The sequence below is a fragment of the Callorhinus ursinus genome, unplaced genomic scaffold (assembly GCF_003265705.2).
Source record: "Callorhinus ursinus isolate GAN/ISIS: 27379988/994484 unplaced genomic scaffold, GSC_fseal_2.0 scaffold12, whole genome shotgun sequence".
In the NCBI taxonomy this organism is placed as follows: domain Eukaryota; kingdom Metazoa; phylum Chordata; class Mammalia; order Carnivora; family Otariidae; genus Callorhinus; species Callorhinus ursinus.
In genome coordinates, this window is record NW_027397074.1 from 23308848 (window position 1) to 23323202 (window position 14355).

The following is a 14355-nucleotide window of genomic DNA, read 5'->3' on the forward strand; positions in this document are numbered from 1 at the left end:
ACTAACAAAGCTTTTGTTCACTTAAGAAAAAAAAAAAAATCAGACTCATGGATGGTGTTGATGCTCCCTGATTTTGTTTTGTTTTGATGCCCCTCAGTTTTGAACAGTAACTCCGAATGTCAACCCGTTGACTCTCAAAGTCGGACCAAGACTGCAAAGTGGCTGTCTCTCCTGGAGGGACGTTGTGGAGATGCAGGAAGTTCAGACTGACCGCTCATAGGTTTGCAGTAGCCTCGCCAAAGTCTAAGAAGTCCAAAAGCCCTAAATTCTGTTCAAGACTAGCTTCATTCCCCAAATGATAGTGTTGGCCAAATACCACCAAATGTTAGATATAGTGACATCTGGTTTTCGTATGAGGAAGAATCAGAGAAGATTAGAAAACACAACTGCCATTTCATACCAGTTTTCATGCCCACCTTCCAGTGAAACTTCACACTATAAAATGAAAATCTGTATAAATTCTCACGGTAAGAAACTGCCCAAAGCACTGGGGATGACTACAGGAAAAGTGTCCATGTGCTGGGCTCCTTGCTTATCTAGGGTTAAATATCATTTCTTTTACTCACTCTGAATGTCGACACACTGAAAATCAGGGTACGCATGACCGTGAAGGGCCAGGAGGATATAGCCATGCCAACAGGGATAAAAGCACCCTGAAAATGAAACATACAGAATCCAATAATGACAATTATTGTAGTCATTCACCACCTGACATACATGAGAGCAAACAATTCAACAGCTTTAAAAATAGTTTATTTCCTCCTTCACAAACACTTGAGCCTTCTGACCATTACACAAGGCACCACAAATTAAATAAAAACGTGTATTAGAATATATTTGTCTCACATGATTCAAAATAAATGGGACTTTAAAAGCGATAGGTGTCGACGACGGGAGGGCCGGGAGGGCATGGAGGCAGGCACCAGTGCTGGGGGCACGTGCTCCACAGCGTCTGCTGTAACAGGTAGTAACCAGCACGTGTCATCAGATGAGCCGTGATCCAAAATTAGCACATCCCAGAGAGGTGCTGCATCTCCGGGGTTCTCTGTCTACAGGATAGAATACCTAAAGTACTTCCCTAAAATACAAAGACTTCTCTCTAAGAGTCTTGGTACCACCTAACAGTATGATTATGAAACATCTTCAATGTGGTTTTCATTACCAAAAAAAAAAAAAAAAAAAAAGTTTCACATAAAAGCTTCATAATATAATCCAGAAAGAGAATTAGTACATGTTTAAAATCTGAAGCCAGGCTGGCTATTTCTGATCATTTTTTTCATTTCTTCCAGTGTTTTTTATAGTGATAAATATGCACCCAGCTTCCTACCAGTTGAAACATGCATAAAACACTTTGCTCTGAGCACCATGATTGCCTTTCCGTAGTCTCTTTGGGACTATAATCCTAATCCAAGGAGAGTAGCTCTAACTTCAGTTCAGACTTGTTCCTTTCCCCAAACGTGTTAGTGTTGATCAAATCCCAGGAAATGCCAGATACAAACATAGGTTCGTGAGCAGAGACCCAAAGAAAAATTATGAATAATTCCACAATGATCTGGTTAAGAAAACACACAGAAAATGAATGATTTCCACCTTATAAAAAACCTCCACTTGAATTTAAACAAGAGATGGAAGGGAAAGGAGGAACACTGTTTCCATGGGAGACAAGGTGCTCTCTACCCCCAGGAGCGCTCCTCCTACGGGCCTGCGCTGATCACTGCTGAGGTAGAAGCCGGCGGCTTGAAGAGAGGTAGGTAAAGTCCAAATTTGTTTTCAATCCCTGCAAATGTCGCAACTGCCAGTCTGTAGCCTCCAACATGATCAGGATTGGGAGCAGGCAGTATGATCCTGGATTTAGGAACTGGTTCTGATCCCATGGGTTTCCTAAAAGAAGAGAAAATTGGGCGAGAATCTGTTTTATCATTTTTTACCTTGGTAAAAATAACATTCAGAGTTTGTGGAAATTTGCATCATATAAAGGAGTTGTGGAATTCTAGTTGGTTGTATGTTCCCCTTGGGAATGAGTCTGGTTACTGCATCTTGTCTGTTTCATCAGCAGAATTAGAGTGACGTACCCTTCTTCAGAGCGACTGAGTACGGGAGGAGCGGTGACCTGGCTGCAGATTTAGCGGGATACTTACACGCCTCCAAAGTCAACGTAGAACCATCGCTGTAGCAATTCATATGTCAGCAAAGTTACACCAAATTGGGGGGAGGATCGAAACACACGAGCTTTGAAGAAATGGGGAAACAACAGCTATAATTAGGTTTTTAAAAAATTTACCCGATCCAAAAGGTTTAGTTAAGAACAAATTATTTCCCTACCACCAGCTCCTTTCCACAGAGCTCTGGGGCCTTCTTCCCGCAGTATTTTCCTGAAGCAGTCCATCACTCCGCTGTAAGTGGTTTGGCCAGCCCGGGCAGCCACCTGTAATCGCGTCTTGATAACATCAGCAGGGGTCACTAAGGATGCCGCGGGCATACCTGCAGGAGAGGCACCACCATCACAGTCTGGTCACATTCGCACTATATAAAAATAACTGTGCTTTCAACTGCAACTGCTGGCCATGGAAAGAAAGTTAAGAGTCTGATGAAATCAAATGCCTCTTCTGCCGTCCTCTCTGAGAGGTACAGCCATGACTACCCTGTCTGCAGTGATGGAGGCTGTGCAGACATTCCTCCCCTCCCCCGTCCCCCAAGCACCCAACCCCTTCGGTGTAGGACTGTATTCCTTAATGGTTTTAAGGAATTATTTATCAATAACACTACTTCAAGTGCAACAAACGGAGAAAGTTTTTTTTTTCTTTTCTTTTTCCCGTCTAAATCAGAAACTTGCAGTTATTAGGTCCGATTTTCAGAGGTGAAGTTTGTTATGCATTTCCTCTTCACGCTTTTCTGTGGCTGCTGGCAGTCCCATGAGGTGCCTTCTCACACACACTGAACCACCCCCTACCCACCAAAGCCTAACCTCTCCAGGTACACCAGAAAAAGCCTTTACTGAGGGCTAACCAAACACTGTGTGTGCATGTGCATGTGCGTGTGCGTGTGTTTGCGCGCGCGGGGGCAGGGAGGGGTGGGTGACCAGAGATGGAGACTCCCACAGATAATACTTCAGGATTCCTTCTTCCTAAAACTGACATCTCCAGAAAAAATATTTGACAGAAAGCTGAAAATTTGTACTGGCTGATAATCAATGAAAAAGGAACAACAACAGCAACAAAACCCTCCCAAAATTACCAATGGGAAATTTTTCTACAGTCATTTTATCCAAAATGGGGCAGCCCATGTTTAGATTTTTTAAAAGCGAGACTGTACTCAGAAGACACTGTCTCTTATGGTTTTATTACTTTTCCATTATGAACCTATTCCAAACCAAATTGGTCAAATGCAGATGCATAAATCTCCTTTGCTTTTTTTAAGGCTTAATAATTCTGTAAGAATTTCTGTCCAAACCAACGTGGTCTGGCTCACAAGTACATCTCATCCTTCTAACAGACAGCTTTAAAGTTACAGTGTGTGTGTGTGTGTGTGTGTGTGTGTGTGTGTGTGTGTGTGTGTACACGCACGCGTGCCTGGGGAAATCTGCACTGTACATGTTTGCATTTATATTACTAAGTTGCATCTCTTCCTCTTCCATCTTTACTGAGCTCCTCATAAACACTCATCTTAAGTAACTGTTTTTTATGAAATATATCACATTTTTTGCATGTGACAAAGCTCACTTTATATCCAATGCTTCACTGGATAAGTCATACTGAATTTCCTCTTAACTTGGAGGAATTATTTTAACTTTGAGCCAGGAATTTATCCTCCAACATAATGGAAGGAAACATGAAAAATGCTTAGAAACCCACTGTGTTCATACCACCCATTACATTTTACTTCCTGGTTTAGAAAGAGTTTAGCAAGGCTGTCTGCTTTAGGCATGTAGTAAAATCCTCCTTGCGACAGTGAGCAGGCATGTCCGAGGGACAGTGGGAGACACACAGGCAGTAACATGGGTGAAAAGTCTCCTCCAGTAACTGTGGGTCTCTGTGTGGATGGAGGACTTCTGGTGTAAGGCTGGCTAAAACCCTGGAGAACAGCCTCAGGCTGCTCCAGCGCAAGGCCAGGAAAGCACTATCTACTAAAAAGAGCTTGGCCACCAGAAATCTGTTGATTTTTGGGGGCCAGGGTTGGCAAAGACTTAGTCAATTTGCCTCATCTCTCCTGGCTTCCAAAAGGCTAAGACAGCACCGATCAAGAGGTCTCGCTTTCTCTATTCCCAAAGATGGGGGAGCAAGAGATGGCTAGGAAACAGAGAGGCTTCTTTTAGGTTCCTCAACAGCAGCCTGCCCCATGCTTGACTGATGAGACAAATAATGAGATCTTCCAGCTACCCACTACCTCTGTGACAAGAACCATTTGGGGTGCTCCCCAGCCCAATATAAAATTATAATCCTTTAAAAGGGGGCCCAGAACCTTGAGAGTAGAAGTTCATTTACAACAAAAAGGAAGTACAACCAGCAAAATACAACTTTGGGGCAAGAAATCTGCATTTCTCACAAATACCCCATTAGCGTTTGTAAAGAATGTGCTTCTCTGTTTATGGAATACAAAGTTAGTATCTATTTACTTTGGATCAAGGTTAAGAGTTTCACTCATTCCCTCTGCACCCTTATCTATAGTATCTACTTGATGGATCAGCTTCTAAGAGAAGTGTCAAGATTTGGAATGAGAAAAATATGTTCTTATCCTACTGTTAAGTTGAGGTTTTATAAAACAACAGTATGTTGATAATATATAGTGGCTGATGGTAATATACCGTGAAAGGATTTCAGTTTAAAATGGAACCAGAGGGTATGAGATAGAGATTCTCACGCACGCTCCCTCAGAAGAATGGAACTTGAGAACCGACAGATTTTCCATAAACGCTTGATTTGCAGAAGACTGAGATTTATCTTCTGACCAATGAACATCCAGCAAGCAACGTCTCCCCATCCTCAAGCCAGTGAGTTTAGCGCTTGGATGCCAGTTGGACACCCCATCCTGCACTCCTTGCCCACAGACTTGCCTACAGCCTGTTATGGCATGCATTTCCTCCACTGGTTCCGAATAAACTCAATTCCTGCTAATTTCAGCTTGCCTCAGTTTATCTCTTTATTTAGGGTGGCACTATTTTCTCAGTGAATTTTACCTTTTGTAAGTGTCAAATATGCCTCTGTGCTTTGGAGCGCTATTTTTAAACCCTGAATTCCATTCAGTCTGACACAAACATTGCTACACTTGCTTACTGTTGGTATTTGCCTAATACATATTTTTCAATCCGTTCTCTTTCAGTTGTTCTAGGTCACTGTTTTCTCAAACTTCAGATGACTAGATTTCCTTTCACAACTCGTCTAAAATAGGCATTTGTTTTTACTAGGGGCATTGAATCCATTCAATTGTGGCTATAATTGTGGTTATTAGACTTATTTCTGCTATCCTATATTGTGGTTTTTATTTTCTCTGCTTCTAGGCGTTTCCCTTTTCATCTTCCTTTCCTAACTTAAATATTATATAGATTTTTATCACATAAGCACAATATTTACAGTACATACAATACATTTGTATTTGCAGCCCTCACCAACAAGCCCTTCTTACATAAAAATACATATACTAAAGTTGCCAGGTATTTAACTCTCCTAAAAGGTTTAACTTTTATTTGCTCTGTTTCATACATCCCATATTTTCTTCTTTCTAAAATTCACTTTTCACTTTGCTTCAACAGCATCTGTAAGGTGTATCCTTTGAGTTATGGGAGAAAAAGAACTTGAGATTTGTCCTCCCTCCTGAATGGTGGTGTGCCTGGGAATGCCATCGAGGTTCCAGACATCTTCTTGGCATTTTGAAGGTAGCTAGGACTGCAGATGAAAAGCTGAGTCAACTTTTATTATTGATTTGTTTTGAGTCTGCTTTCCTATGACTTCTCTCCAGGGAATTCCTATTAAATAGATGTTAGACTTCCTGGACTAATCCTACACGTCTCTTGCATTTGCTCTTCCTTTTTTATCTCTGTACTTTTGCTCCATATTATAGTTCTTGTTTTCCCATGACTTCGTTTTCCAGATGTAATTTGCTCTTTGAACATATTGGATACGGATTGGAATGGTTCTATCATTCACACCATTTATGGGTTTTTAATTTTGGTGATCCCTTTATTAATTTTCTTTTTTTTTTTAAGATTTTATTTATTTATTTGAGAGAGAGAGAATGAGAGATAGAGAGCATGAGAGGGAAGAGGGTCAGAGGGAGAAGCAGACTCCCTGCTGAGCAGGGAGCCTGATATGGGACTCGATCCCAGGACCCTGGGATCATGACCTGAGCCGAAGGCAGTCGCTTAACCAACTGAGCCACCCAGGCGCCCCCTTTATTAATTTTCAAGAAAGCTTCCTTGAGATTGTTGCTCTCAACGGGTGCCTCGGCGGCTCAGTTGGTTAAGTGCCTGACTCTTGATTTTGGTTCAGTTCACAATCTCGGGGTCGTGAGATGGAGTCCTGCATCAGGCTCTGTGCTGGGTGTGGAGCCTGCTTTGGATTCTCTCTCACACCCCTCTTAAAAAAATAACATAAAAAATAAATAAAAAACATTTAAAAGTAAGATTGTTCTTCTCAAATCTCTCTGCAGATCCTAATGACAGTTCTTAAAAGTTCTCTTTTTTTCTCTGAATTGCCTGTTTTCCCAGAAATTCCTCTGTTTACTTCTCTTGTTGCTCCTCGTCTGAGGGACCTCTGGCTATCTCTTGATATTCAAGTTCAGAGAATAGACTGATTAGTGTAGTGCTGGTTTCTACCACCCCCAAGGTCAGTTTCTTCCCGAGTGGGAGGGCCAGCAATGGGCTTTGTGGAATGGGGGAGGCCTGTAAACTAGGTACAAGGTAGTAAGGTGGCCTGGCAGGGTTGGGACCTTCCAAGTTGCTGGAATATGGAGTGCTTGACTCTGGAAGTAGAAGAAATTATTTTATATCCCTCTTGGGAAGACCTACCATTCGTTTTTTTCTTTCTTTCTGCCATCTGGGGTGAAGATCTGGAACCTTAAGCCTTACCCTACTTTCCTTCAGTTCCTTACATTGCCCTCTCCAAGCAGGTGATGCCGCCTCTCTTTGGGAAACATCTCTGGGCTTTCCTGGTCTGGATTTAGTGTTGCCGGAAGGCAGCTCTTTAACTCTTGTTACAGATTTGCCTTCAGGCCTCCCCTACTCTCGGTAGTCTATTACTCACTCAGAACTTAAAATTCCCCAGTTCTTAAATTAAGAGCAGTTTCTCCTGCCAGTGTCCTGGGTTGTGGCACCCTCCAGTCCAGTTTCAGACTCACTATGCTTCTGTTTCCTGCCTTCTGAGGGCTGGAGCTAACATTTTCTAGTGCCAATAGGAGTTTTAAAAAATGTATTTTCAGAGGAGAGCACGTTCTGTGATGAGCACTGGGGTTATACGTAACTAAAGAATCACTGAACACTACATCAAAAACTAATGATGTACTATATGTTGGCTAACTGAATATAAAAAAATGTATTTTCTGACATTTTCAGGTATTTGGGACAAGAGAAGAGATGGATGAATATGCTCGGTCCATCACTTTGATTCAATCTCTCCATTATTTTTTTTTTTTTAAGGATTTAAGAATTGCTTTTAAGTTATCTTAACCTTTATGTCCACATCATTTAACAAATTTGTGTCAACAGTACTTCTCTCCTAACTTAATCCTTTTAATATGTTTGCAAAAGCATCCTGACAGTCCCGCATTTAGCAATTCCGTATCTGCACATTGAACAGCTTTGAAAGACACTCCCGAATTATAACTTAGTCTAAGTTGACTTACTCTTTATCTCATCGCTGACAATTAAAATCACATGGTATGGCGAAGCTCTAAAAATTGAGAAGTACTAGATATGCTTTATTTGAGATTATCCATAAGCCCTACTGAAATGCCCTTCGTGCATCAAAAAGCAACATGTTCATCACAGGGAATTAAAAATTAGTTTCTTAATTTCAGGATCCCTGCTTCAGCTCTCACCTTCTGACACACAAAGGCATGTTGGTCAATGAACATAAATTCAAGTATCAGTTAGGATTACTCTACCCTGTGAAATACTGGAGATGTTCCCAGTAATTTAAAGAATAGTCCCAGTTTACAACCAGATACATAAATCTAAAAAAAAAATCAGTATTCTCTAGGTTTTGAGATCTCAAAATTACCTCTGTGAAAATACTGCTAAAGTAATCTAACTTCAAGTCAAATAGAATTTTTAGAAAAAGATAGGACTTACTAGAAAAAGATAGGACTTACTGAATAACAAATAACTATCAAAATATAGAAAGCATGATCATATTAATGTAATCCCAGATCCATCTTATTTATAATACAATCGTTCAACAAAAATTATATGTACTCTGTGTAGGAGAGCAACTTAAATCTAAAATCTAAAATTATATTTTATATAAAAATACACATACAAATACTAAGGAGACATTCCTGTGTTATAATAAAAAAGTTAGTGGTCAGCTGCTATTCATTGTGCTTATTTTGAGATAAGCTTTTCTCCTTTCTCTTAATGACACAGCTCCCTCCGGCCCTACTTTCTGGGGTTCTGGGCCTACTCCGCCAGTGTGTCTTCTCCCCTAGGAAATGGCTCTGCTCTCACTGGCATCCACAGAGGGAATGTGGGGGCCCGACCCATCTTCCATCCAACAGCCTACACATGGGCATTTCTGTGCTCCTGCCCTTCTTGATAGTGTTGCACTGGACACAACACGTGTCTACACAGAAGTCTTTCTGCCCTTCTCCACACTGAATTCCCTCATCTGGCTGAGTCTGCCGGGCAAGGTTTGACCCTGAGCAGCTAGCTGGTTGCCCTGCTTCCTCCTCTGACATCACTTACCTGCTTATCACTAGATATAGATTTTATGTTCATCCTGTAACAAAATACATTACTTATTAATTCTGATACATTTTTAGGCACTTTTATTTGGATTTTAAGCTAAATAACTACTTGCAAATAATGATACGTTCATATCTTCCTTCCTAAAATTTATACCTCTCACTTCTTTTTCTTTATTTTACCGCATTGACTGAACGTCCAAAATAAGCCTGAAAAACAAGGGTGGTAGACATAGCCTTGTCTTAGCCCTAACTTCAATGAAAATGGTAGTTATGACATTTGCCACTGGCTTCTGGTATCTGTAATTAAATTGAGAAAGTAGCTTAGTTCTCCTGATAGAGTTTATACAGATTTGAGGAACAGGCAAGATGATCAAGCTTTGAGGCTAATCTGTTCTTTGAAGAACAAAACCAAAGACAATCTGTCTTGTAGTTTCCTGTCCTACAGGGAAGGAGAAGATGGACAATAAAATGAAAATAAAGCATGGCGGCCAGCTCCCAAATGACTCTCGATGACCTTACCTCCTGTATGCACACCTCTGCCTCTGTTCAGTCTCCCTGTACGTTACACAGGGCTGATGGATGTAACCAACAGAATGATGTGGAAATAAAGGAGTGTGACTTCCAAGGCTTGGTCACGCAAGACATGGTCACGCAGCCTACCTCTTTGCTTTCTTCCCCTGTGTTTTACCACCCACCCTTCTCCCCCGTCCCTTCATCACTCTCTGACCTGGCTCTGGGGGACGTCAGCTACCATGTCACAAGAACATCCAAGGTGACCAACAGTGAGGCCACATGGCAAGAAACTGAGGCCTCTTTGCCAATGGCCATGTGACTGAGCCACCTTGAAAGTGAATCCTCCACCTTCAGTCAAGCCTCCGGCTGACACCTTGCCTGCAACCGCATGACACACGGGCAGCTAGAGGCACTCAGATAAGCCGCTCCCAGTCCACAGAAACGGTGAGAGGATCAGTGCTTGCAGTTTCCAGCTGGTCAGTTTTGGGGTAATCCATTATGCAGCCATAAGTAACAAATAGAGAAGGTATCTGAAAAACAACTCTGAAAGATACTGGGATGGCCACAGGGCTAAAACTGCAGCATGTTCCAGTTCCAACTTCCAAGAATAATGTGGTAATGCATTAAAAACAGTCATACGTTTTACCAGCAAACTCACTTTAGAGAATTGATTTCTCTAAGGAAAATGTCACAGAATAGGGGAAAAGCCTTTAAGCAAAAAGATGTTTTTGTTTTGTTTTGTTTTTTTGTTTTATGAAATAATGTATTTATATTTTTTTCAAAAAAATTTCGGTATCTAAAATTGAGGGTTAGATAAATATGCAGCAGTTAAAAACTAGGTTTATAAAGTTTTAAAAGACATATAATATTATTATCTAACATTTAAAAATATTATGTGCCAGGCACTTTCTTGGATCTTTTTACATTTATTAACTTGTGCAGATCACACAGTTCTAAGTGGGGAAACTGGAATGTGAACCTGCCTAGTCTGGCCCCACAGGGATATGCCATGAGCATCTTGCCGGGCTATCAGTACAAGTAAGTGAAAACCCCATCTTCACAGTGGGATCATAACTCTGTTAAAAACTATGCAAGGAGAAACAAATGAGCAGAAATGTTAAATAGGGATTATCTTACAGTCATGGAATAATAGATAATGTTTTCTTAATTACCCTTTCAGTTACTTTCCAAATATTTTACAATCAGCATTAGTATTTTCCTAGTCATAAAAATAATAGAAGAAAATAAACCTTAAAAGAGAAAAAAAATCCGCTAGTAATTACTACAGCTCTGGTAGCATGGATTACTTAGGAAATTCCTACCCAGAGATGAAATCCCTTCTGGGTGGCTATCTTTCTCTAAGGGAAGAGTTAAAGATGCTATTTTTGTGGTGGGAGGAAAACACAGCTTGGAGAGAGTCCTAGACTTTGAGCTCTAATACATATCTTCTGTTTTTACAACTGATTTCTGGGGTAGGTTACAGACAGATTCCCCTGTCATACTGGCTAACATTTACTGAGTATTTACTGTATGCCGGGCAGGATGCTCAGCCCTTCACACAGCTGTGCTCACTTGCACCTCACAGACACACTCTGGAGTTGGTACCATTATTGTCTCTGTTCATAGCCACAGCCGCCGAGGCTTGGGAGAGGTTATGTAAGTGGTCTGTGGAACACACTCTCAAGTGGTACGGCAGTTCTCCCCAGTAGGCTACCTCATTTCCAGGAAGTAATTTATATTGTACAATGCACAAAATGCATTGGATTATAACCTTTTGGTTTAAAAAATGCTCATTTATGCACATGTAAAGGAAATACAAAAGGACACAGTTAATCAATGGCTACACTGGGATTAAAACTGGGAATTCTATAGTCTAGTCTCAAAATCATGATGTCCTGATAGAGGCAGAGAGGCCTCCTACGATGAAGGTCCCTGAGCAGCCGGGGAAAGGACAACCCTGCCCCATTTACCAACATCACTGCCTTTGATAAAAGGGGATTAACAAAGAATTAAAGAGGAGCTCCTTGGTTCCTGCCTTCAGGAACTCCTCAGGCTACAGGCGGGCCCACAAAACAGCAAACAACTTCTCAGAGCAGGGGGTTGTTCTCCTGAGACTCAAGCCACCTCTCTCTGGAGAAGAACACCTGTAATCAAAAACATTTGGACCCAGGCATCCCACGACTGCCTTAGGGCTTGTTAACCCATTAAATGTTTGTCACCACCTGGAGAGCGAATCCAGACTGTTTGAGCCTTTAGGGTCTCTGAACAAGAAGCATCAAAGATCGAATGGATTCCTGCTGTGGCCATAATCAAATTTCCTCTGGGAATTTACACTGGGATGTAGAAGCCAACCTCCCCGCTCCTCATATATATTTTCTTCTATTGACATATTCACTGTAGTACTGAAAACAAGAGTCATTTCCCTCTGGGGCTCAATTAACATATCTTGTTCCTGTAACACAGCTATGAGGGATCAGGTATCTCCTCAAGCTGAGTCTTTCTGATTCTGCTGTGTTACTTTTATCTAAATAATAACTACTGGTGGGGCACCTGAGTGGCTCTGTTGGTTAAGCATCTGCCTTCGGCTCAGGTCATAATCCCAGAGTTCTGGGATCGAGTCCTCTATCGGGCTCCCTCTCCCTCTGCCCCTCCACCCGCTTGTGCTCTCTCTCTCTCTCTCTCTCAAATAAATGAATTAGAAGTTCTATACTGTTTCATAGTTTCACTTCACAGCAGAACCGTGATAACGGTTCAGCTGAAAGGTTTTAAAAATGTGAAGACTCGTGCTTAAAGGTGTCTAACCGATAAAGTACATAAATGCTTGTCCAGAATGTAAGCAGTTTTTAGTAACTTTTTAATTAATTAAAAAAAAATTATTTCTTTAACAATACCACAAAATGCACCATATTTTAATGACCCTTTTCTGGAGTTAAGAAATTAAGCTTGCCTAATCTAATCTGCCAGAAGATTAATTTCTTCTCCTTTCTTTTCATATCTATTCAAAGCAATCTAGGGCCGCCTCATAAGTCCCCTCTCAAGAACTGTAAGCAAAAAATTCCTGGGCAGTGACACGGGAGGGACCGGAGGAGAACAGAACTCTGTGGGGGCCACTCACCAGCTATGGCACCGGCCAAGAGCAGGCTTCCGGGGCTAATCTGCCCACTTTCACTTGCAAAGGAAGCCTTCACATGAGCATAGCACGGGAAGTAGATGGCCGAAAAAGGAATGTCCCGCAGAAAGCATGCTTTGGCGCCCTGTGCGTTTGAAAAGGAAGAAAAACCACATGAAACACATATCCCACTGAGAAGATCAAGCTTTTCTGGAACTTACCTCAGAACAAAATATTCCTGGAGGAGACCAAGTTTGTACTCACAAGTTGAAAGGGGAACAAAAAAAAAATAACCCCAATTCTGCAAGTAATAAATCTGAATTCTGTTTTTAAAAATAAAACTAATCTTATTGTGTGGTGTGAGCAAGAAGGGGATAGTTCTCATTTATTCCAATGATAAGATTTCGATTTAAACACTTTTGGAACTCTGTGTGCAACATCCTTTTAAATCCCTACTGATGGCAAGTCACTCACTGGCATTTCAGAGAGTATCTGTTCTCAGAAGATGGGCAGCAACAATCAAGGTACCCCTCTGTTTACACACTAGGAAGTAGACAAATTATATAGGTGGCAGGGGGAGAGGTTTGTTTTTTTGTCTTGTTTAAGACTCTGATGAAAGTGTTGGACTCTTTCCCAGAAAAAATTACACATACGTAAAAAATTATATACCTTTTCAAGGGGTTCATGGATCCCCTAATTTATTTACATACTTAGCCCTTCTCCTCCAGGGTATGAAACATCGATAAATGCTTGTTCTAAAGCCTTAAAATATTTACAATAATTCCTACCCATTTAAGAGCTGTGTGTAGAGCAATTAGCAACTAGAGCAGAGTCTTCAAATAATTTCTGGTGCCAAAATAATGCATGGGGAGACCCTGAGAACTGGTGAGTGCCCAGAAACACAGCATTCTAATGAAAACCACAAGACATATACTGTGTCTTAGGCAGGCTAAACGGGAAGGAAGTCGTCCCTTTTCAACACCTAATGATTTAATACCATTTCTTTCACAGATTTCTAATACCTAAAAATTTCCACCAAATTGAGAGATTCTTGAAAGAAAAGAATGACTCCATCCAGATTCAACATATCTAGCCCAGCCCAGTGACATTTAGTAAGGTTGAATGATGCTGGATCTCGGGGATTTTTGCCGGAAGCTAGGCTCCATTCTGTCAAAGTTCCTAACACTACACATCTGTTACTATAGCCTTGGCTTTCTGACACCATCATTACACTCCTGACTCACACTGAGACTGTGGGTAATAAAACCCCTAGTCTTTTTAATACAAATTGCCATTAACCTAGGGATACTGTAAGTTAATTAGTTGCCTTAAGTAAGTAACATAAGCAGAGCTTTGTTTCATCCTAGTAAACTTCATCCTAGCTTGGCCCATCCTATAAGTAGAACAAATGCTTAGAATCTGGATTCTGTCATGCTCGTTCTTCCTCAGTCAACTTACCCATGATTGTGTTAAGATACCTCTGTCCATTCTGTATAGATATTCAAAAAAAAGGCAGGGGGGCAGATCTACATCATGTACTGCCAATTGACCCACACTTCTGTAACTTGTCTACCCCCAAACTGTTAAATACCTAAGTGAAAAGAAGAACCACAAAATCCACCACACCCAAATTCCTCTTTTATATATATGTACAAACGGATGCCCAGAATGATTATTAATCTATCAACTGCACATTTATTAAGGGCCACACTAATGGCTTGCTCAGGGGACATCCTTGGAGGCAGACCAGAGATAGGTCCAAAACGCAGGAAAGGACTCTCAATTCCCCCCACCCCCCTACACACACACACACACACACACACACACACACACACACA

The 14355-nt window shown here is 41.1% G+C and overlaps 1 protein-coding gene across 8 annotated transcripts in view; it reads right to left on the reverse strand.

Annotated features, from left to right (window-relative positions):
* Positions 1 to 735: 735 nt before the first annotated feature.
* SLC25A13 (solute carrier family 25 member 13) overlaps positions 736 to 14355 on the reverse strand; it is a 185108-nt gene continuing 171488 nt past the window's right edge. For all 8 annotated transcript variants that reach the window (XM_025872925.2, XM_025872924.2, XM_073898851.1 and 5 more), the window contains 4 exons: positions 12524 to 12662; positions 2323 to 2481; positions 2139 to 2229; positions 736 to 1881 (listed from right to left, as the gene is read on the reverse strand). In XM_025872925.2, the coding sequence (XP_025728710.1) occupies positions 1695 to 1881; positions 2139 to 2229; positions 2323 to 2481; positions 12524 to 12662 (576 nt within the window). In that variant the 3' untranslated portion in view covers positions 736 to 1694. The remainder of the gene's footprint in view (positions 1882 to 2138; positions 2230 to 2322; positions 2482 to 12523; positions 12663 to 14355) is intronic.